This window comes from Chiloscyllium plagiosum, unplaced genomic scaffold (genome assembly GCF_037043375.1).
Source record: "Chiloscyllium plagiosum isolate Xiang-an unplaced genomic scaffold, Cpla_swu_hap1 HiC_scaffold_14, whole genome shotgun sequence".
Lineage (NCBI taxonomy): Eukaryota > Metazoa > Chordata > Chondrichthyes > Orectolobiformes > Hemiscylliidae > Chiloscyllium > Chiloscyllium plagiosum.
The window spans coordinates 22,125,086-22,140,355 of record NW_028270152.1 but is presented as its reverse complement, the minus strand read 5'-3'; the positions used below and the strand labels follow the sequence as shown (position 1 = coordinate 22,140,355).

The 15,270-nt window shown below is 41.5% G+C and overlaps 1 protein-coding gene across 14 annotated transcripts in view; it reads left to right on the top strand.

The window, feature by feature from the left end:
- The window catches only part of setd5 (SET domain containing 5), a 171,302-nt gene that overhangs the window by 49,580 nt on the left and 106,452 nt on the right, over positions 1-15,270 (top strand). For 4 of the 14 annotated variants that reach the window (XM_087994145.1, XM_087994139.1, XM_087994137.1 and 1 more), the window contains one exon: positions 9,888-10,066. In XM_087994145.1, the coding sequence (XP_087850271.1) occupies positions 9,996-10,066 (71 nt within the window). In that variant the 5' untranslated portion in view covers positions 9,888-9,995. Of the gene's footprint in view, positions 1-2,387; positions 2,444-3,992; positions 4,509-4,640; positions 4,658-6,824; positions 8,873-9,887; positions 10,067-15,270 lie in introns of those variants that run through there. The other 10 variants (XM_087994140.1, XM_087994138.1, XM_087994144.1 and 7 more) reach the window with 8 other exon arrangements.

Genomic DNA, 15,270 nt, shown 5'->3' with positions numbered 1-15,270 from the left:
AGCATACACTTGTCACCCAGCTTAGTGTCATCTGCAACTTTGGAGCTATTGTATTCAATTCCTTTGTCCAAATCGTTAATGTATATTGTGAACAGCTGGGGTCCCAGCACTGAACCCTGCAACACCCTACTTGTCATTGCTGCTGCTCTGAAAAGGACCTGTTTATTCTAACTCTGTTTCTTGTCTGCTAAACAGTTCTCTATTCGTGTCAATACATTATCTCCGATACCATGGGCTTTAATTTTCTTTACTAATCTCTCTTGTGTGGAACCTTGTCAAAAACCTTTTGAAATTCCAGATACACATCTACTAATTCACCCTTGTCCACTCTTCTGGTGACATCCTTAAAAAAAATTCCAGAAGATTTGTCAAGCATAATTTCCCTTTAGTGAATCCATGCCGAGTAGGACTGATTCTGTCACTGCTTTCCAAATGCTCAGTTATTACATCCTTAATAAATTGACTGAAGCATTTTCCCAACACGATGTCAGTCTAATTGGCCTTTGATTCCCCATTTTCTCTCTCCCTCTTTTTTTAAAAGAATGGGGTTACATTAGCTATTCTCTAGTCCATTGGAACTCTTTCAGAGTCTACAGAATGCTGGAAAATTATCATCAATGTATCTGCTATTTCTAGGGCCACTTTCTTCAGTATTCTGGGATGCTGAGCATCAGGCACTGGGGACTTACCGAGTTTTAATCCCCAATACCATTTCCCCAGTACTGTATCCTGACTAATAAGGATTTCCTTCAGTTCCTTCTTCAATACTTGATCCTGTTTCCCTTAGAATTTCCTGAAGGTTGTTTGTGTCCTTCTTAGTGAAAATAGATCTAATGTATTTGATCAGCTGGTCAGCCATCTTTTTGTTGTCCATTATGAATTCACCTGTTTCTAATTGCAAGGGGAAAATGAGGACGACAGATGCTGGAGATCAGAGTCACAAAGTGTGGTGCGGGAAAAGTATAGCAGGTCAGATAGCATCCAAGGAGTAGGAGAGTTGATATTTCGGGCATGAGCCCTTCATCAGGATTGAAGGGCTCATGCCCGAAACGTTGACTCTCCTGCTACTCGGATACTGCCTGACCTGCTGTGCTTTTCCAGTGCCACACTTTTTGACTCTAATTGCAAGGCATCTAACATTTGTCTTCACTAGTCTTTTTCTGATGAAAAAAATGTAGACCAAATATGGATCAAATGCAGGCAAATGGGGTTAGTTTAATTGTGAGAACTGGGTGGCATGAGCAAGTTGGCTGAAGGGCCTGTTTCCATGCTGTAGACCTCTATGATTCTGTGATTATGAAATTAAGTCTTGATCTCATTGAATGACAGTTGCAGACTTGATGAGCTGAATGGCATACTTATGCTCCAGTGTCAGGTAGTTTTTTTTATTATGAAACCTGGAGGGGATGCTGCTCCAAAATGCTTTTAGACAGTTGGGACCAGGGGCAGCGGAAAGGCACCAGGCTAAATCATTTTTAAAATCTGCACTTAAAGATGGTGTTGTAAATGTGTTTGGCAGTCAGCAATTTGTCTCAATTTCCTATATTATTGACTGGTTTCTTACAAATAGAATTGAATATTGATTGTACTGTTTCTGAATGAAATATGGCATTCTATCCATGGGTGAGGGTTTCAATTGGACACAAACTGAGATGTGATTGAGTGAGGTGAAACTATGCAGTTGAAAATAAGTTGGCTGATTGATGCCACAGATATGTGGCAGGAAGTTCAGCTTGGTGTCAAATTGTTTTATAAAACACTTCTACAAAACACTTTGGATCAGATGCAAGTATAAGTTGTTAAATTTATTAAGGTTTTTGGATTCCAGTAACAAAGTGAAGACTAATTTTTCTTGATTTATTTATAGAAGAGAAGCTATGCATAATTAAATTTTCTGGGTAATTGAGCTGAAACTAGATAATGAATGCGCCTGTGCATCCATGTAGGTGGGAAGCTGTTCAGTCTGCTCACTGATTTATAGGCCAGAAGAGAGATGGAAAATAGAACTCCTTCAGATGTGACAAGTATGACAGCTTGCTTTGTAAAATAAATGAAACAGCTGCTGTTTTGGTTTCTCTGTTCACATCAGCCTGGCAGTTCTCACTTCCTGTTGATTAAAAGGTGGCTGAATTTGTGATGCTGTTTACCTGAATCCAAAAATTTTTGCATGAAATAAAGTGACAAATATATTTTTGATTAGTTGCCTTCATTGATTTTCTAAAACATGCTGTAGAAGGGTGTGTGAACAAGTGAAGTGCCATTTTTAAATATAGGTGAAAAAAATATGCATTGTTATGATTGAATTGCATCTATATTCTTCTAAAGAGCATAAATTTTGTTAACTTTGCTATTTGCAAGTGATTAGGTTAATGTCCTCTCTCAACTAGGCTGGTTTCGATGCTCTCCATCCTCCCCAGGACAATTTACAGTGGCAGATGTGCTGGTGAGTCAGTTGTGTTGGTTTCTAGCAGTATGTCAACATAGAGATGCAGTAAGTGGTTGGGATACGTGGGTCGGCTAAGTTATTATTTAACTGAGGCAAAATGGTGGATCTGTCCCAAGATTCAGGAGTGGCTCCTGTATAGAAGTTAGTTATAGACATCTTACAAACTGTTGAGGTCCATCGCTTATATTTAGCTCACTGTTTGTGCTGCAAATGATCTCTCGTTCTGCAGATAATTAAATGTAATTTTGTCCAGGATGTTTCCATTTAATATTCTCGTGGTTTGTCAAGCTAAATGATTTTTAAGTACATTTAAAATGTAGTTTTAAACAAAAAATGGTGCTTTTATTTAATATAGGAGGGGTTATTTTCCTGATCTTGTTTAACCCGGATATGTCTCTTGCCTTAGTAGTTCACAGGAATTTAAAATCTTTATTTCCTCATTCTCTAACTCTCGTCACAAGTTACACAGCTTTTGTAAGGAGTTGCTAGGTGTGTGGGTGAATTTAAGGTGGAATCTTTTCCCACTTGTAATAAATTTTACTTTTTTTTCCCATTATTGTCTTCTGATTATCTGGGTTAAAAAGATTGAAAGCCTGTGGGGAAGCTACAAATTCAGACAAATATTGGAGCATTTTGGTCCATCTCACCCCAGACTCTTCACCATTTTATAAGTTCTGTTGAATAATAATGTGCTATGTTTTTCAACACCAGTAACTGATGTCACAGCTTCCTCTAGTGGCAGAAAAATGTAACATTGTCTCTTATTCAGTTCACTTCCCACTCATCATATTTACAGATTGTGTCTGCATGTTCTTGCCCTGAATATTTTGGAATTTCAAGCTGTATTCTTCACAGTTACTTGCTGATATGTATAGTAGACATAAGCTTATTTCAATTATATTTTCCAGCCAATGCACTCTGCCTATAAAACAGCAGTGACTGCATTTCAAAATAGACTTTGGTTGTGAAGCATTTGGGATGTTCAAAGGACATGAAAGGCAATATGTAAATGGAGATTATTTCTGCCTATCAAATAAGAATAAAGTCTGCACGACTACAATGCCTAGTCCTGCATTAGCTTCTCTTACCTTGCCCTCAATGTTACCTTTGTTGTTTGTCCCATCTCCTACTTCCTGTCTGCATTATGTCCCTCAGTAACATCATCTTTCACCAACATCTCTCACGAGAAATCTGCTACTTTTACTCTTGTGTAATATCCAGTACCAATGAAATTTCTCCCAGTAATGGCCTCAAGTTCTAATCACTAGTCACTAACTCCATCTCCCTGATTTGTTCAGTATCTGAGATGCCATCAGGCTGTTTGCAACGAGTTCATCTCGGATGTAGGTTTGCTTGCTGAACTGAAAGATTTGTTTTCAGATGTTTCATCACCATATTAGGTAACATTAGCAGTGAACTTCCGGATGAAGCACTGGTGGCATGGTCCGCTTTCTATTTATGTGTTTAGGTTTCCTTGGGCTGGTGATGTAATTTCCTGTGGTGACGTCATTTTCTGCAGTGATATAATTTCTTGTTCTTTTTGCAGGGGGTGATAAATGGGATCCAAGTCAATGTTTGTTGATTAGAGTTCCGGTTGGAATGCCATGCTTCTAGGACTAAATACAGATAGAAAGTGGGCCATACCACCAGTGCTTTATCCAGAGACTCACCGATGATGTTGCCTGGTATGGTGACGAAACGTCTGAAAACTAACCTTCAAATTCAACGAGCAAACCTACATCCAGAACCTCAACCTGAGCTACAAATTTCCTCAAAACTTGTTACTCGTTCAACTTTTTTGGTTCTGAACTGAACTTCTGACATACTCATCATCAGCATCTTTTATTTTGTTTCCAATCCTGTTACTTATCCATTTTTTTTGTTATATGCAGACTCAATATTCCAGTCAAAAAAATCCAAAGAACTGCAGATGCTGGAAATCTGACACAAAAACAGAAATAGCTGGAGAAACTCAGCAGGTCTTGCAGCATCTGTGGAGAGAAAGCAGAGACAGTGTTTCGGGTCCAGTGACCCTTCTTCAGAAGATTGTAGCTAGGAGAAGGTTGGTATGTACGCTGAAGATGAGGAGTAAACAATAGGTGGAGATGGAGCTCAGAGGGAAAACAGCAGTGGGACAGACAAAGGAATGGATAATACTAAGCCGAAGAGAAAGAAAAACTACTGACTGGCATCATTAGTGGGTGAAAATAGGTTGGCTGTGGTTTTTTCTGCTTTTGTTTTGAATATCCCAGTGTTGTCCTGGCTGGCCACCAATCTTCCATCATCCTTCTTTTGTTGAAAATGCTGTTTAAAAATGTGTTGCTGGAAAAGTGCAGCAGGTCAGGCAGCGTCAAAGGAGAAGGAGAATCGACGTTTCGGGCATAAGCCCTTCTTCAGGAATGAGGAGGGTTTGCCAAGCAGGCTAAGGTAAAAGGTAGGGAGGAGGGACTTGGGGGAGGGGTGTTGGGAATGCGATAGGTGGAAAGAGGTTAAGGTGAGGGTGATAGGCCGGAGAGGGGGTGGGGGTGGAGAGGTCGGGAAGAAGATTGCAGGTCAAGAAGGCGGTGCTGAGTCTGACGGCTGGGACTGAGAAAAGGTGGGGGGAGGGGAAATGAGAAAGCTGGAGAAATCCGCATTCATCCCCTGTGGCTGGAGGGTGCCTAGGCAGAAGATGAGTCGCTCTTCCACCAGGCGTCGTGTTGCCATGGTCTGGCGATGGAGGAGGCCAAGGACCTGCATGTCCTTGGCGGAGTGGGAGGGGGAGTTAAAGTGTTCAACCACGGGGCAGTTGGGTTGGTTAGTGCGGGTGTCCCAGAGGTGTTCTCTGAAACGTTCCGCAAGTAGGCGGCCTGTCTCCCCAATGTATAGGAGGCCACATCGGGTGCAGCGGATGCAGTAAGTGATGTGTATTGAGGTGCAGGTGAATTTCTGATGGATATTGAAGGATCCCTTGGGGCCGTGGAGGGAAGTGATGGGGGAGGTGTGGGCGCAAGTTTTGCAATTTTTGCGGTTGCAGGGGAAGGTGCCGGGAGTGGAGGTTGGGTTGGTGGGGTGTGTGGATCTGACAAGGGAGTCGCGGAGGGAGTGGTCTTTCCAGATTGCTGATAGGGGCGGGGAGGGAAATATATCCTTGGTGATGGGGTCCGTTTGGAGGTGGCGGAAATGATGAAGGATGATCCGATGTATCTGGAGGTTGGTGGGGTGGTAGGTGAGGACTAGTGGGGTTCTGTACTGGTGGCGATTGGAGGGGTGGGGTTCAAGGGCAGAGGAGCGGGAAGTGGAGGAGATGCGGTGGAGAGCATTGTCAACCACGTCTGAGGGGAAATTGCGGTCTTTGAAGAAGGAGGCCATCTGGGTTGTTCGGTATTGGAATTGGTCCTCCTGGGAGCAGATGCAGCGATGGCTTTTTTACAGGGGGCAGGTTGGGAAGAGGTGTAATCTAGGTAGCTGTGGGGGTCAGTCGGTTTATAGTATACGTCCGAGATAGAGATGGAGAGGTCTAGGAAGGGGAGGGAGGAGTCTGAGACGGTCCAGGTAAATTTGAGGTTGGGGTGGAAGGTGTTAGTAAAGTGGATGAACTGTTTAACCTCCTTGTGGGAGCACGAGGTAACGCCGATACAGTCATCAATGTAGCGGAGGAAAAGGTGGGGGGTTGGTGCCAGTGTAGCTGCGGAAGATGGACTGTTCCACATATCCTACGAAGAGGCAGGCATAGCTAGGGCCCATGTGGGTGCCCATGGCTACTCCTTTGGTTTGGAGGAAGTGGGAGGATTGGAAGGAGAAGTTGTTAAGAGTGAGGACCAGTTCAGTCAGTCGAAGGAGAGTGTCAGTGGAAGGGTACTGGTTGGTTCGGCAGGAAAGGAATAAGCGGAAGGCTTTGAGGCCTTCGTGATGGGGGATGGAGGTGTACAGGGACTGGATGTCCATCGCGAAGTTAAGGCGTTGGGGACCGGGGAAGCGAAAATCATGGAGGAGGTGGAGGGTGTGGGTGGTGTCCCGAACGTAGGTGGGGAGTTCTTGGACTAAGGGGGACAGGACCGTGTCACCTCCTTCTTCAAAGAGCGACTCATCTTCCGCCCAGGAACCCTCCAGCCACAGGGGATGAATGCGGATTTCTTCAGCTTCCTCATTTCCCCTCCCCCCACCTTTTCTCAGTCCCAGCCGTCAGACTCAGCACCGCCTTCTTGACTTCAAATCTTCTTCCCAACCTCTCAGCCCCAACCCCCTCTCTGGCCTATCACCCTCACCTTAACCTCCTTCCACCTATCGCATTCCCAATGCCCCTCCCCCAAGTCCCTCCTCCCTACCTTTTATCTTAGCCTGCTTGGCACACCCTCCTCATTCCTGAAGAAGGGCTTATGCCCGAAACATCGATTTTCCTTCTCCTTTGACGCTGCCTGACCTGCTGCGCTTTTCCAGCAACACATTTTTAAGCTCTGATCTCCAGCATCTGCAGTCCTCACTTTCTCCTAGTTGAAAATGCTGTTGCCCATTATCTAACTTACCTCAGCCTCATCGCAGTAATCCCTAACCTGCATTGGTTTCTGATCTTTTAAATGCCTTGAATTTAACCCTTTCACTCTACTGTTCAAATCTATCTGTGGCCCCACCCCTCCTTACGCCTGACCTCTTCAATCCATACAATCTCTGAGAAATTCATTATTTAATTCTGGCCAATTGTGAAATACCAATTTATTTGTCCTACTGGTAACAGTTTTACCTGCAGCTGCCTTAGACTCAAGTTTTGGAATTTGATCACTAGACCTCACATTTTTCTCTCTCCACCTTCAGGATGCTCCTCAACCTATCCTTTTGACCAAGCTTTTGGTCATCCTTCCTAATTTCTTTCCATGTGACTCTGTGTCAATTTCTTTATCTGAGTAAACTTCTGAGAAGTGTCTTGGGAACTATCACTGCAATAAAGTGTTGTATAAATGCAAGTTGTGATCTGCTGTGTGATGTGAATACATTTAACAGTATTTTCTGTGCTGACTGAGTTGGTTACTGCTTCTAATTTACATGAATCTCTTGGATTTGGAAACTCGGCACACATTGTTCAAATTTTCAAATAATGCCATGTTAGAACAACATTTGATTCTATAAATTTGGGAAGTATAAAATGTACTGGACAAAATATATTGATCGGTGAAACAATAAGGGAAATATATTATCAATACCAAGTGCGAAAATTAGGAAGAAAATATGAAATAAATGAGAAAAATGAATAATTTTCATTTGTTTGCATTTCTTCAGGATCATGAAAAGTATTTCACATCTAATTGTTTACTGTCCTGTTGTTGTTGCAGTCATTTGGTCATGACCAGATCCAGAAAATAGAAAAAAGTAGATGAATAACTAGTTAATTAATATTTTTAATGGTTTTGGTTGCAGAGCTATCTTGGCCATGACACTGTGGGAACTTGGTGATTTTCTTTAAGACCCAAGGATATTTTACACTGACACAAAATACAAACTAAAATGCTGAGCTATATAAAAAGAGTCATCAGGAGAAGGCCAATCGACAAAATAATGTTTGATCTTTTGCCTCAGTTACAACTTATTTTACCTCTTCCCCCATCTTTCTTTATTCTCTTTGTATTCAAAAATCTATTAATCTCTCCTTTGGATATACACAGTATCTCAACATACGTATCTCTCCTCAAGTTTCAAAGAGTCACAGCCCTTTGAGTGGAAAAAGACTCATCTCACTCCTACATAACTGATCCCTTATTATGAGATATAACCATTAGTTTTAGATTTCCCTGCATCTTAAAACATCTTTAAGAAAACATCTTAAATGTATAAATGCTGTCAAGGCCCTTAAGTATTTTATGTATTTCAATGTGACCATCTCTTATTCTTCTTAACCCTATGGAATGCAGGCTAGTCTACTCAGTCTCTCCTGTTACAACGATCCTCGCATCACAGGAAACAGTAAGTGAACCTGAGCATCGTATCCTCTCAAAGGTTGTGGTGCAGTGCTAGTGAACCTTACTCTGGGCCAGAAGGTCCAAATTTAAGTCCCACCTGCCCAAGAGATGTTCTAAAGTGTTTAAAAAGATTGATCAACAGCTATTTATAATTTGAAAGTTGTGACCCCAATGTTGCAGGAACTTGCACATTTGATTTGCTTTTAAAATTTAGTTTCTTAACAACCGAACCATTGTAATTATTGTTATGTTCCCTTAGTTTTCTGTGCTCTGATGGTGTTTCATTCTTCATTCTCAGGATGGCAGGCTATAACTATTGGAGTACTGCGAGGATCAGTGCTGGGACCACAGCTGTTCACAATCAATATAAATGGTCTGGTTGTGGGGACAAAATGTAATATTCCCAAGTTTGCTGATGACACAAAACTGAGTAGGAGTGCAAGTTGGGGAGGATATAATGAGTCTTTAAGAGGACTTGGATGGGCTAAGCGAATGGGTAAGACATGACAGATGGAATATAGTATGAATAAGTGATAGATTATCCACTTTAGGAGGAAAAGCAGAGTATTTCTGAATGGTGAAGGGTTTATATGCAGTTTTGGGCTCCTTATGGAAGGAAGGATATACTTGGCACAGAGTAAGTGCAATGGAGGTAAACCAGACTAATCCCTGGAAAGATGCAATTGTTTTATGAGGAGAGATTGAGGAAACAGCCTGAATTCTTCACAGAGAATGAGATGTAATCTTATTGAAGCTGAGAAAGTACTTACAGGCTTGGCAGTGTGGATGTAGGTAGTACGTTTCCCTTGGCTAGAACTGGGGACATATTCTCAGAAAAGGGTTAGGCCAATTAAAACTTTGAAGAGGAAGATTTTTTTTTCACTCACAGGGTGTTGAATCTTTGGAGTTTTATATCTCAGAGAGCTGTGAAATTTCAACAAAAGAACAGGTTCAAGTTCAAACTTGATAACTTTCTGGGCTCTAATTATATGCAAGGGTTAGGAAGATAAGCAAACAAAAATGGCATTGAAGTAGATGATCAACCATAATTTAAGTGACCCTTGATGAGTTGAACGACTTATGAATGTTCTTATGATTTTCAGTACACAGTCAACAGTTTGAAACATGCTATCCAAGATGCTGTCTGTGGAAGAGAAATGGACAGAAAAATCAACTGGTTCTCTTTCCTTCAACATCTATGTTTGAATTTCAAGAGAGTCTTTTTAAATTGACTGATTTTCAATTGCCACTTCAAAAATATAGACTTTCAGAAACCAGTATCTCTTGAAGAACATACGGAGTCAGAATGCTGAAATATAATGTGTAACAATGAGACTGTATATAACTTTTGGAAATAATGCCACAGGACAGAACTTTATCGTTTTGCTCCAATTTAATTTACACAGCACATTTTACAATGCCTAAGTAACATGACTGAGAATTAAAATTTGTGTAAATTTTTAAATTCATATTATTCTTACTTTGTTTTTCAATCTTCCCCTCTTTTGCAGTTTCCCTCATGTCCATGATCTACTCGCAACACTGTGGCTGCTGGGCCTCGGTGTGGTCAGGCACTGTGCTTCGGACCCCTTGATAAACACAACTTGGTGTTGGACGTCATGAGCATAGTAATTCCACTGGGAGTTACTACACCAGATACTTCATACTCTGATATGGCTGCTGGATCAGAGTGAGTATCATTTGGAAAGCAGAGGAGACTGGGCAGTGGGTGGTGAACAGGATCATTTTTTTGTGGGAGGTTGGCAGGATGGATATTTTGTTTTGATGATGATGAATGCTCTTTAAAGCAGAAACCTTGAGGAGGCACTATAGTAGCATTATGTATAATATGTTGAAGAACATACTTTAGGATTTTAAACTGAATATTCCTTTTACATGTCGACACAAGGCTTTTGTAACTACTGTGTTCTACTTTTGTTGCCACATCCATGGCATATTACCAATTATTTGATTCCCAACTTATTTCACCTTCCCTATTCAATAATCTCTTCACCCATTTCTCAGAAAGGTTTTCTCTGAGTGGCATCAGTCATTTATATTTATCTGAATATTTACCTATTTACAATTGATAACTGAACAAGATCTATGCTTCAGGCCCAAGACTATGTTAGCAATATATTAATAAGTCCACCAGTGTCTAACAAATCAAATATATAACTTGTCCTGATCCTCCCATCAGCTTTCAATCTTAACCTCAACTCCAGGAGATATAATTCTCAAAACAAAACGCTGATAATATCTGTGCACATGTACCAGTCCCTCATCTTGCATCTCTTACACTTGACTTTAACATCACACACACACACACACCACAGTTGTCTGCTCTTCCATTCAGAAGCAGTTTTATGTTCCATGTTGACTGCTGAAAGGCTCGCTGATGAGCATGTGGCGCATAACATTTACATATGTGACACACAACATTTACATGCTCAAACTTGAGGCAATGACCTTTTCAACAAGAGAACATTTAACCATCATCCATGACATTCAATGACATTACGATCCCTCAGTGAGGAGTGAGGAACTTGCTTTGTGTTGCCCAAATCTTGCCCATCATTACAAGGCACAAATCAGGAGCCTGATAGAATACTCTCCATTTTTCTGGATGAGTGTAGCTTCAAAAAGACTCAAAAGTTCAATATTATCTAGGTCAAAGCAGCCCATTTGATTGGCATTCCATCCACCACCTTAAACATTCACTGTCTCCACCACTGATACACCTGGCAGCATTGTTTACCATCTACAAATTGCACTGCTGGAACTTACCAAAACTTTTCCCTTACCATCTACCACTTAGAGGGGCAAGTGCAGCAGAGGGGAATGTTACCACCTACAAGTTCCCCTCCAAGCTATTCTCACTTGGGAATATGTCACTATTTCATTACTGTCACTGGTGTAAAATCCTGGATCTCCCTTCCTAACAGCACTGACAGTGTGACTGCACCACATGGACTGCAGTATTTTAATATGGCAGCCCACCACTGCCTCCTCAGAAACATTGGGTTGGGCAAAAACTATTGTCCTGGCCAGTGAAACCTACATCTTGTGGAATTTTTAAAACAAGGCCTCATGAGTGCTCAAATTTTGGTATACCTGGTTCATCCTGCTGTATTCATTGTGGTGGATCCTGTACGTAAAGAAATGGTAATTTTATCCTCTGTTAATATTGGTCTTGCTGCTAACTCTAAACTTTAAAGAACGGAGTGTGTTTTCTGATTGCAGAGTAGATCTGCCAGGATCTTTTCTCAATTGGATTAAATTGGTATAACCTGGAATTAGTACAATATTTGGACAAATTTACTATAAATCAAGGGCTTGGGCTAAGTTGGAATGGGGTGTCCGATTGCTTATCAGTGGTCAGTGTCATATGTTTTTATGTGAGAAATTTGTGTGTATAAAATGGATCTGATGATTAAATCATTGAAAAGTCAATATCATGGTTCTCTGATGGTTACTGATTGGGGTCGAAAGTGGTTCAGGTTGTAAGTTTGCTTGCTGAGATATAGGTCTGTTCTCAGATATTTTGTCACCATGCTAGGTAACATCATCAGTGAGTCTCCGTTGAAGCGCTGGTGTTCTGTCCCACTTTCTATTTATGACATTCATTTTGTTACTCATATACAAAATACCCTGCAAGGACTACAACAAGCACTACATCGACAGGCAGACAGGAAGCTAGCCACCAGGATACACAAAAACACCAACTAGCCACCAAAAGACATGACCAGCTATCACTAGTATCCTTACACACAGATGAAGAAGGACACCACTTCGACTGAGACATCCATCCTAGGACAGGCTAAATAGAGACGCGCATGGGAATTCCAAGAGGCCTGGCATTCAAATTGTAACTCCATCAATAAACACATCGATTTGGAGCCCATTTACCAACCTTTGAGTAAAAGAACCGGAAATGATATCACCCACCTTAACAGACCAAGTTACATGGACAGAAAGTGGGACAGAACACCAGTGCTTCACCGGAGGCTCACTGATGACGTTACATAACATGGTGATGAAACATCTGAGAACACACCTACTGGGTCAGCGAGTAAACTTACAATCTAAACCTCAATCTGAGCTACAAATCTTCTCAAAAATGCCAAAGTAGAAAGTGGCATTTGAATTTGGGGTAGTGGGTGGACAGCCTTGATTTGGTATTAGGCATTGTGTTTCTTTGTAGTTTGCAGTCAGAAGTTGGCTTGTAACTTTGATTTTGCACATAGAAACTTGACAGTTCCTGAGTCTCATCATTTGCACTTGCATCTGGAGAGCAGTATTTCTAGTCTGTTTTTGAATACTTCCTTGAGTGTGTTGATTGTCCAACAATGGTTTCTGGAAATGTCTGGTGAATTTTTGTTTGTTTAAAATGGTGTGCAACTCTGGTCACAAACACTAAACTAGCTTATTTACTCCAAGATGTCTATGCTGGCTTTTGTAGGAGCAATTTTGCCATTCTTCTCCCTTATCCTCACAGCCTTGCATATTTTCCTGTTCAGATGATGATCCAATTCCATCTTGAATGCCTTGATTAATCCTGCCTTTAACACAATCTCAGGCTGTGAATTGCAGTTTTAGATTAGATTAGATTACTTACAGTGTAGAAACAGGCCCTTCGGCCCAACAAGTCCACACCGACCCGCCGAAGTGCAACCCACCCACACCCATTCCCCTACATTAACCCCTTCGCCTAACACTACAGGCAATTTAGCATGGCCAATTCACCTAACCTGCACATTTTTGGACTGTGGGAGGAAACCGGAGCACCTGGAGGCAACCCATGCAGACACGGGGAGAATGTGCAAACTCCACACAGTCAGTCGCCTGAGGCGGGAATTGAACCCGGGTCTCTGGCGCTGTGAGGCAGCAGTGCTAACCACTGTGCCACATGAATCAGCTTAAGTAGTATGATTTCATCTTTTGCCAATGGCCTTAACTCTGTAAAATTAGCTCTCGCAGACAAATATCCGCTTTTAGTATTAAAGAGCAATTTTGTATTTTTATGAGGGGGTTGATGGAATGGATTTCACAATGATGTTTCTGTTGCAATGTCTCATAATTTATTTGGTAGAAATAGACTTTTGAACATTTCACACAACCTGATTATGTTTCATGACTCTGTATGAAAAGCAAGGCTAATAAACCAACTTTTTTTTTGCAAACTGCCTTTAAACGCCCCCATGCTTTAAATGTGTACAATGTCTTTCTGTTCAATCTTCCTTAATTCTATAACTGCTGCAAAATGACAAGATCAGTGGTGTTAACTTGTCCCATAATTGTGTTACAAATCATTAACAATTTAATTCTTAATAACTTATCTCTTAACCTATGAACTCTTACTAACCCACTGGCTCTTTCAACTTACCTTTTGCTCACCACTTCCAACCTTTTACTCGCTGTCTGTCCCAATTGCTGTGCTTGCTATTTGTTGAGAAAGTGAGATCTGCAGATGCTGGAGATCAGAGATGGAAATGTGTTGCTGGAAAAGCGCAGCAGGTCAGGCAGCATCTAGGGAACAGGAGAATCGACGTTTCGGGCATTAGCCCTTCTTCAGGAATGAGGACAGTTTGTGAATCGACGTTTCGGGCATTAGCCCTTCTTCAGGAATGAGGACAGTTTGTGAATCGACGTTTCGGGCATTAGCCCTTCTTCAGGAATGAGGACAGTTTGTCTGAATCGACGTTTCGGGCATTAGCCCTTCTTCAGGAATGAGGACAGTTTGCCAAACTGTCCTCATTCCTGAAGAAGGGCTAATGCCCGAAACGTCGATTCTCCTGTTCCCTAGATGCTGCCTGACCTGCTGCGCTTGCTATTTGTTGGCCTATCTGGTTCTTGTCTCTTGTTCCTTACTGGTGAGCTGGAAACAGTGAGCAAGAGAGCTGGATGGGTGGTGAGCTGGCATGCCAGGCAAAGTGGTGGCATGCAGTAGAGCTGTAGAGGGCAAGCAGAAAGCGAAAGAAGTGTTGAGTGAATGCTGTTTTCATTGCAGCTCAGGGTAATGGAGCCAGGGAAAGAGAAGAAGAGGAGGAAGAAGCTCGAGTTTGAGATTTATCTACCTGATTGTTGGGTGTGAAGTGAAGGCTTTCTGTGGAGGCTCTCTGCTTGTTGTTCAGTTTCGGGGAATCAGCTGGTGTTTATTATTCAATCTGAGTGATAGCTTCAGGCTCCAGGAATTGACACAAGTGAATTTTGGCTGTTAATTCCGCCTGATTAATCATGTCAGGCTTCTCTGTCGCCTGTTTATTTCATGTCCTGGGGGAATCTACCATTTCTTTGCTGATGGCCTAGAGTGGCAGTAAACCTCATTTAACCATTGTGATGTGCATGGGTGTAACAATTAAGTGATTGGCACTTGATAGATTGTTCTGCAGCTGTGCAACTTGGAGGGAATACTGCTTCTTTTTCTTCAAAACCTTTGGTTGTTTGGTCCAATTCACTCAGTGTCCCATTATAAGATAGCCCTCTTATGCAGGAATCAATCCAGTGAACCTCTGCTGCATTGCCTCTTGTGCAAATACCTCTCTGTATCCTTTCTTAAATATAAAAACAAAAGTATATACAGTATTCCATATATGGTCTTATCAAGGACTTCTACAATTATTGGAAAGCTTGTTTGATTTTGGTATTCCATTCACCCTCACTGTCTGCTTCCTGAATGTTAACCAATCTTCCATCTGATCTCATAACTACCTCTAACTCCATGAACCCTTGGCTTGTGTGTTTTTTGTGTGGCACCTTATTGAATGAATGGAAATCCAAGTATATATACTGGCTGCTCTATATCTACCATTAGTTACACATTTAAAACAAAATAAATTTGTCAATAACAGTTTCCATTTCATAAAATCATTTTGACTTTTCTCATCGTACTAT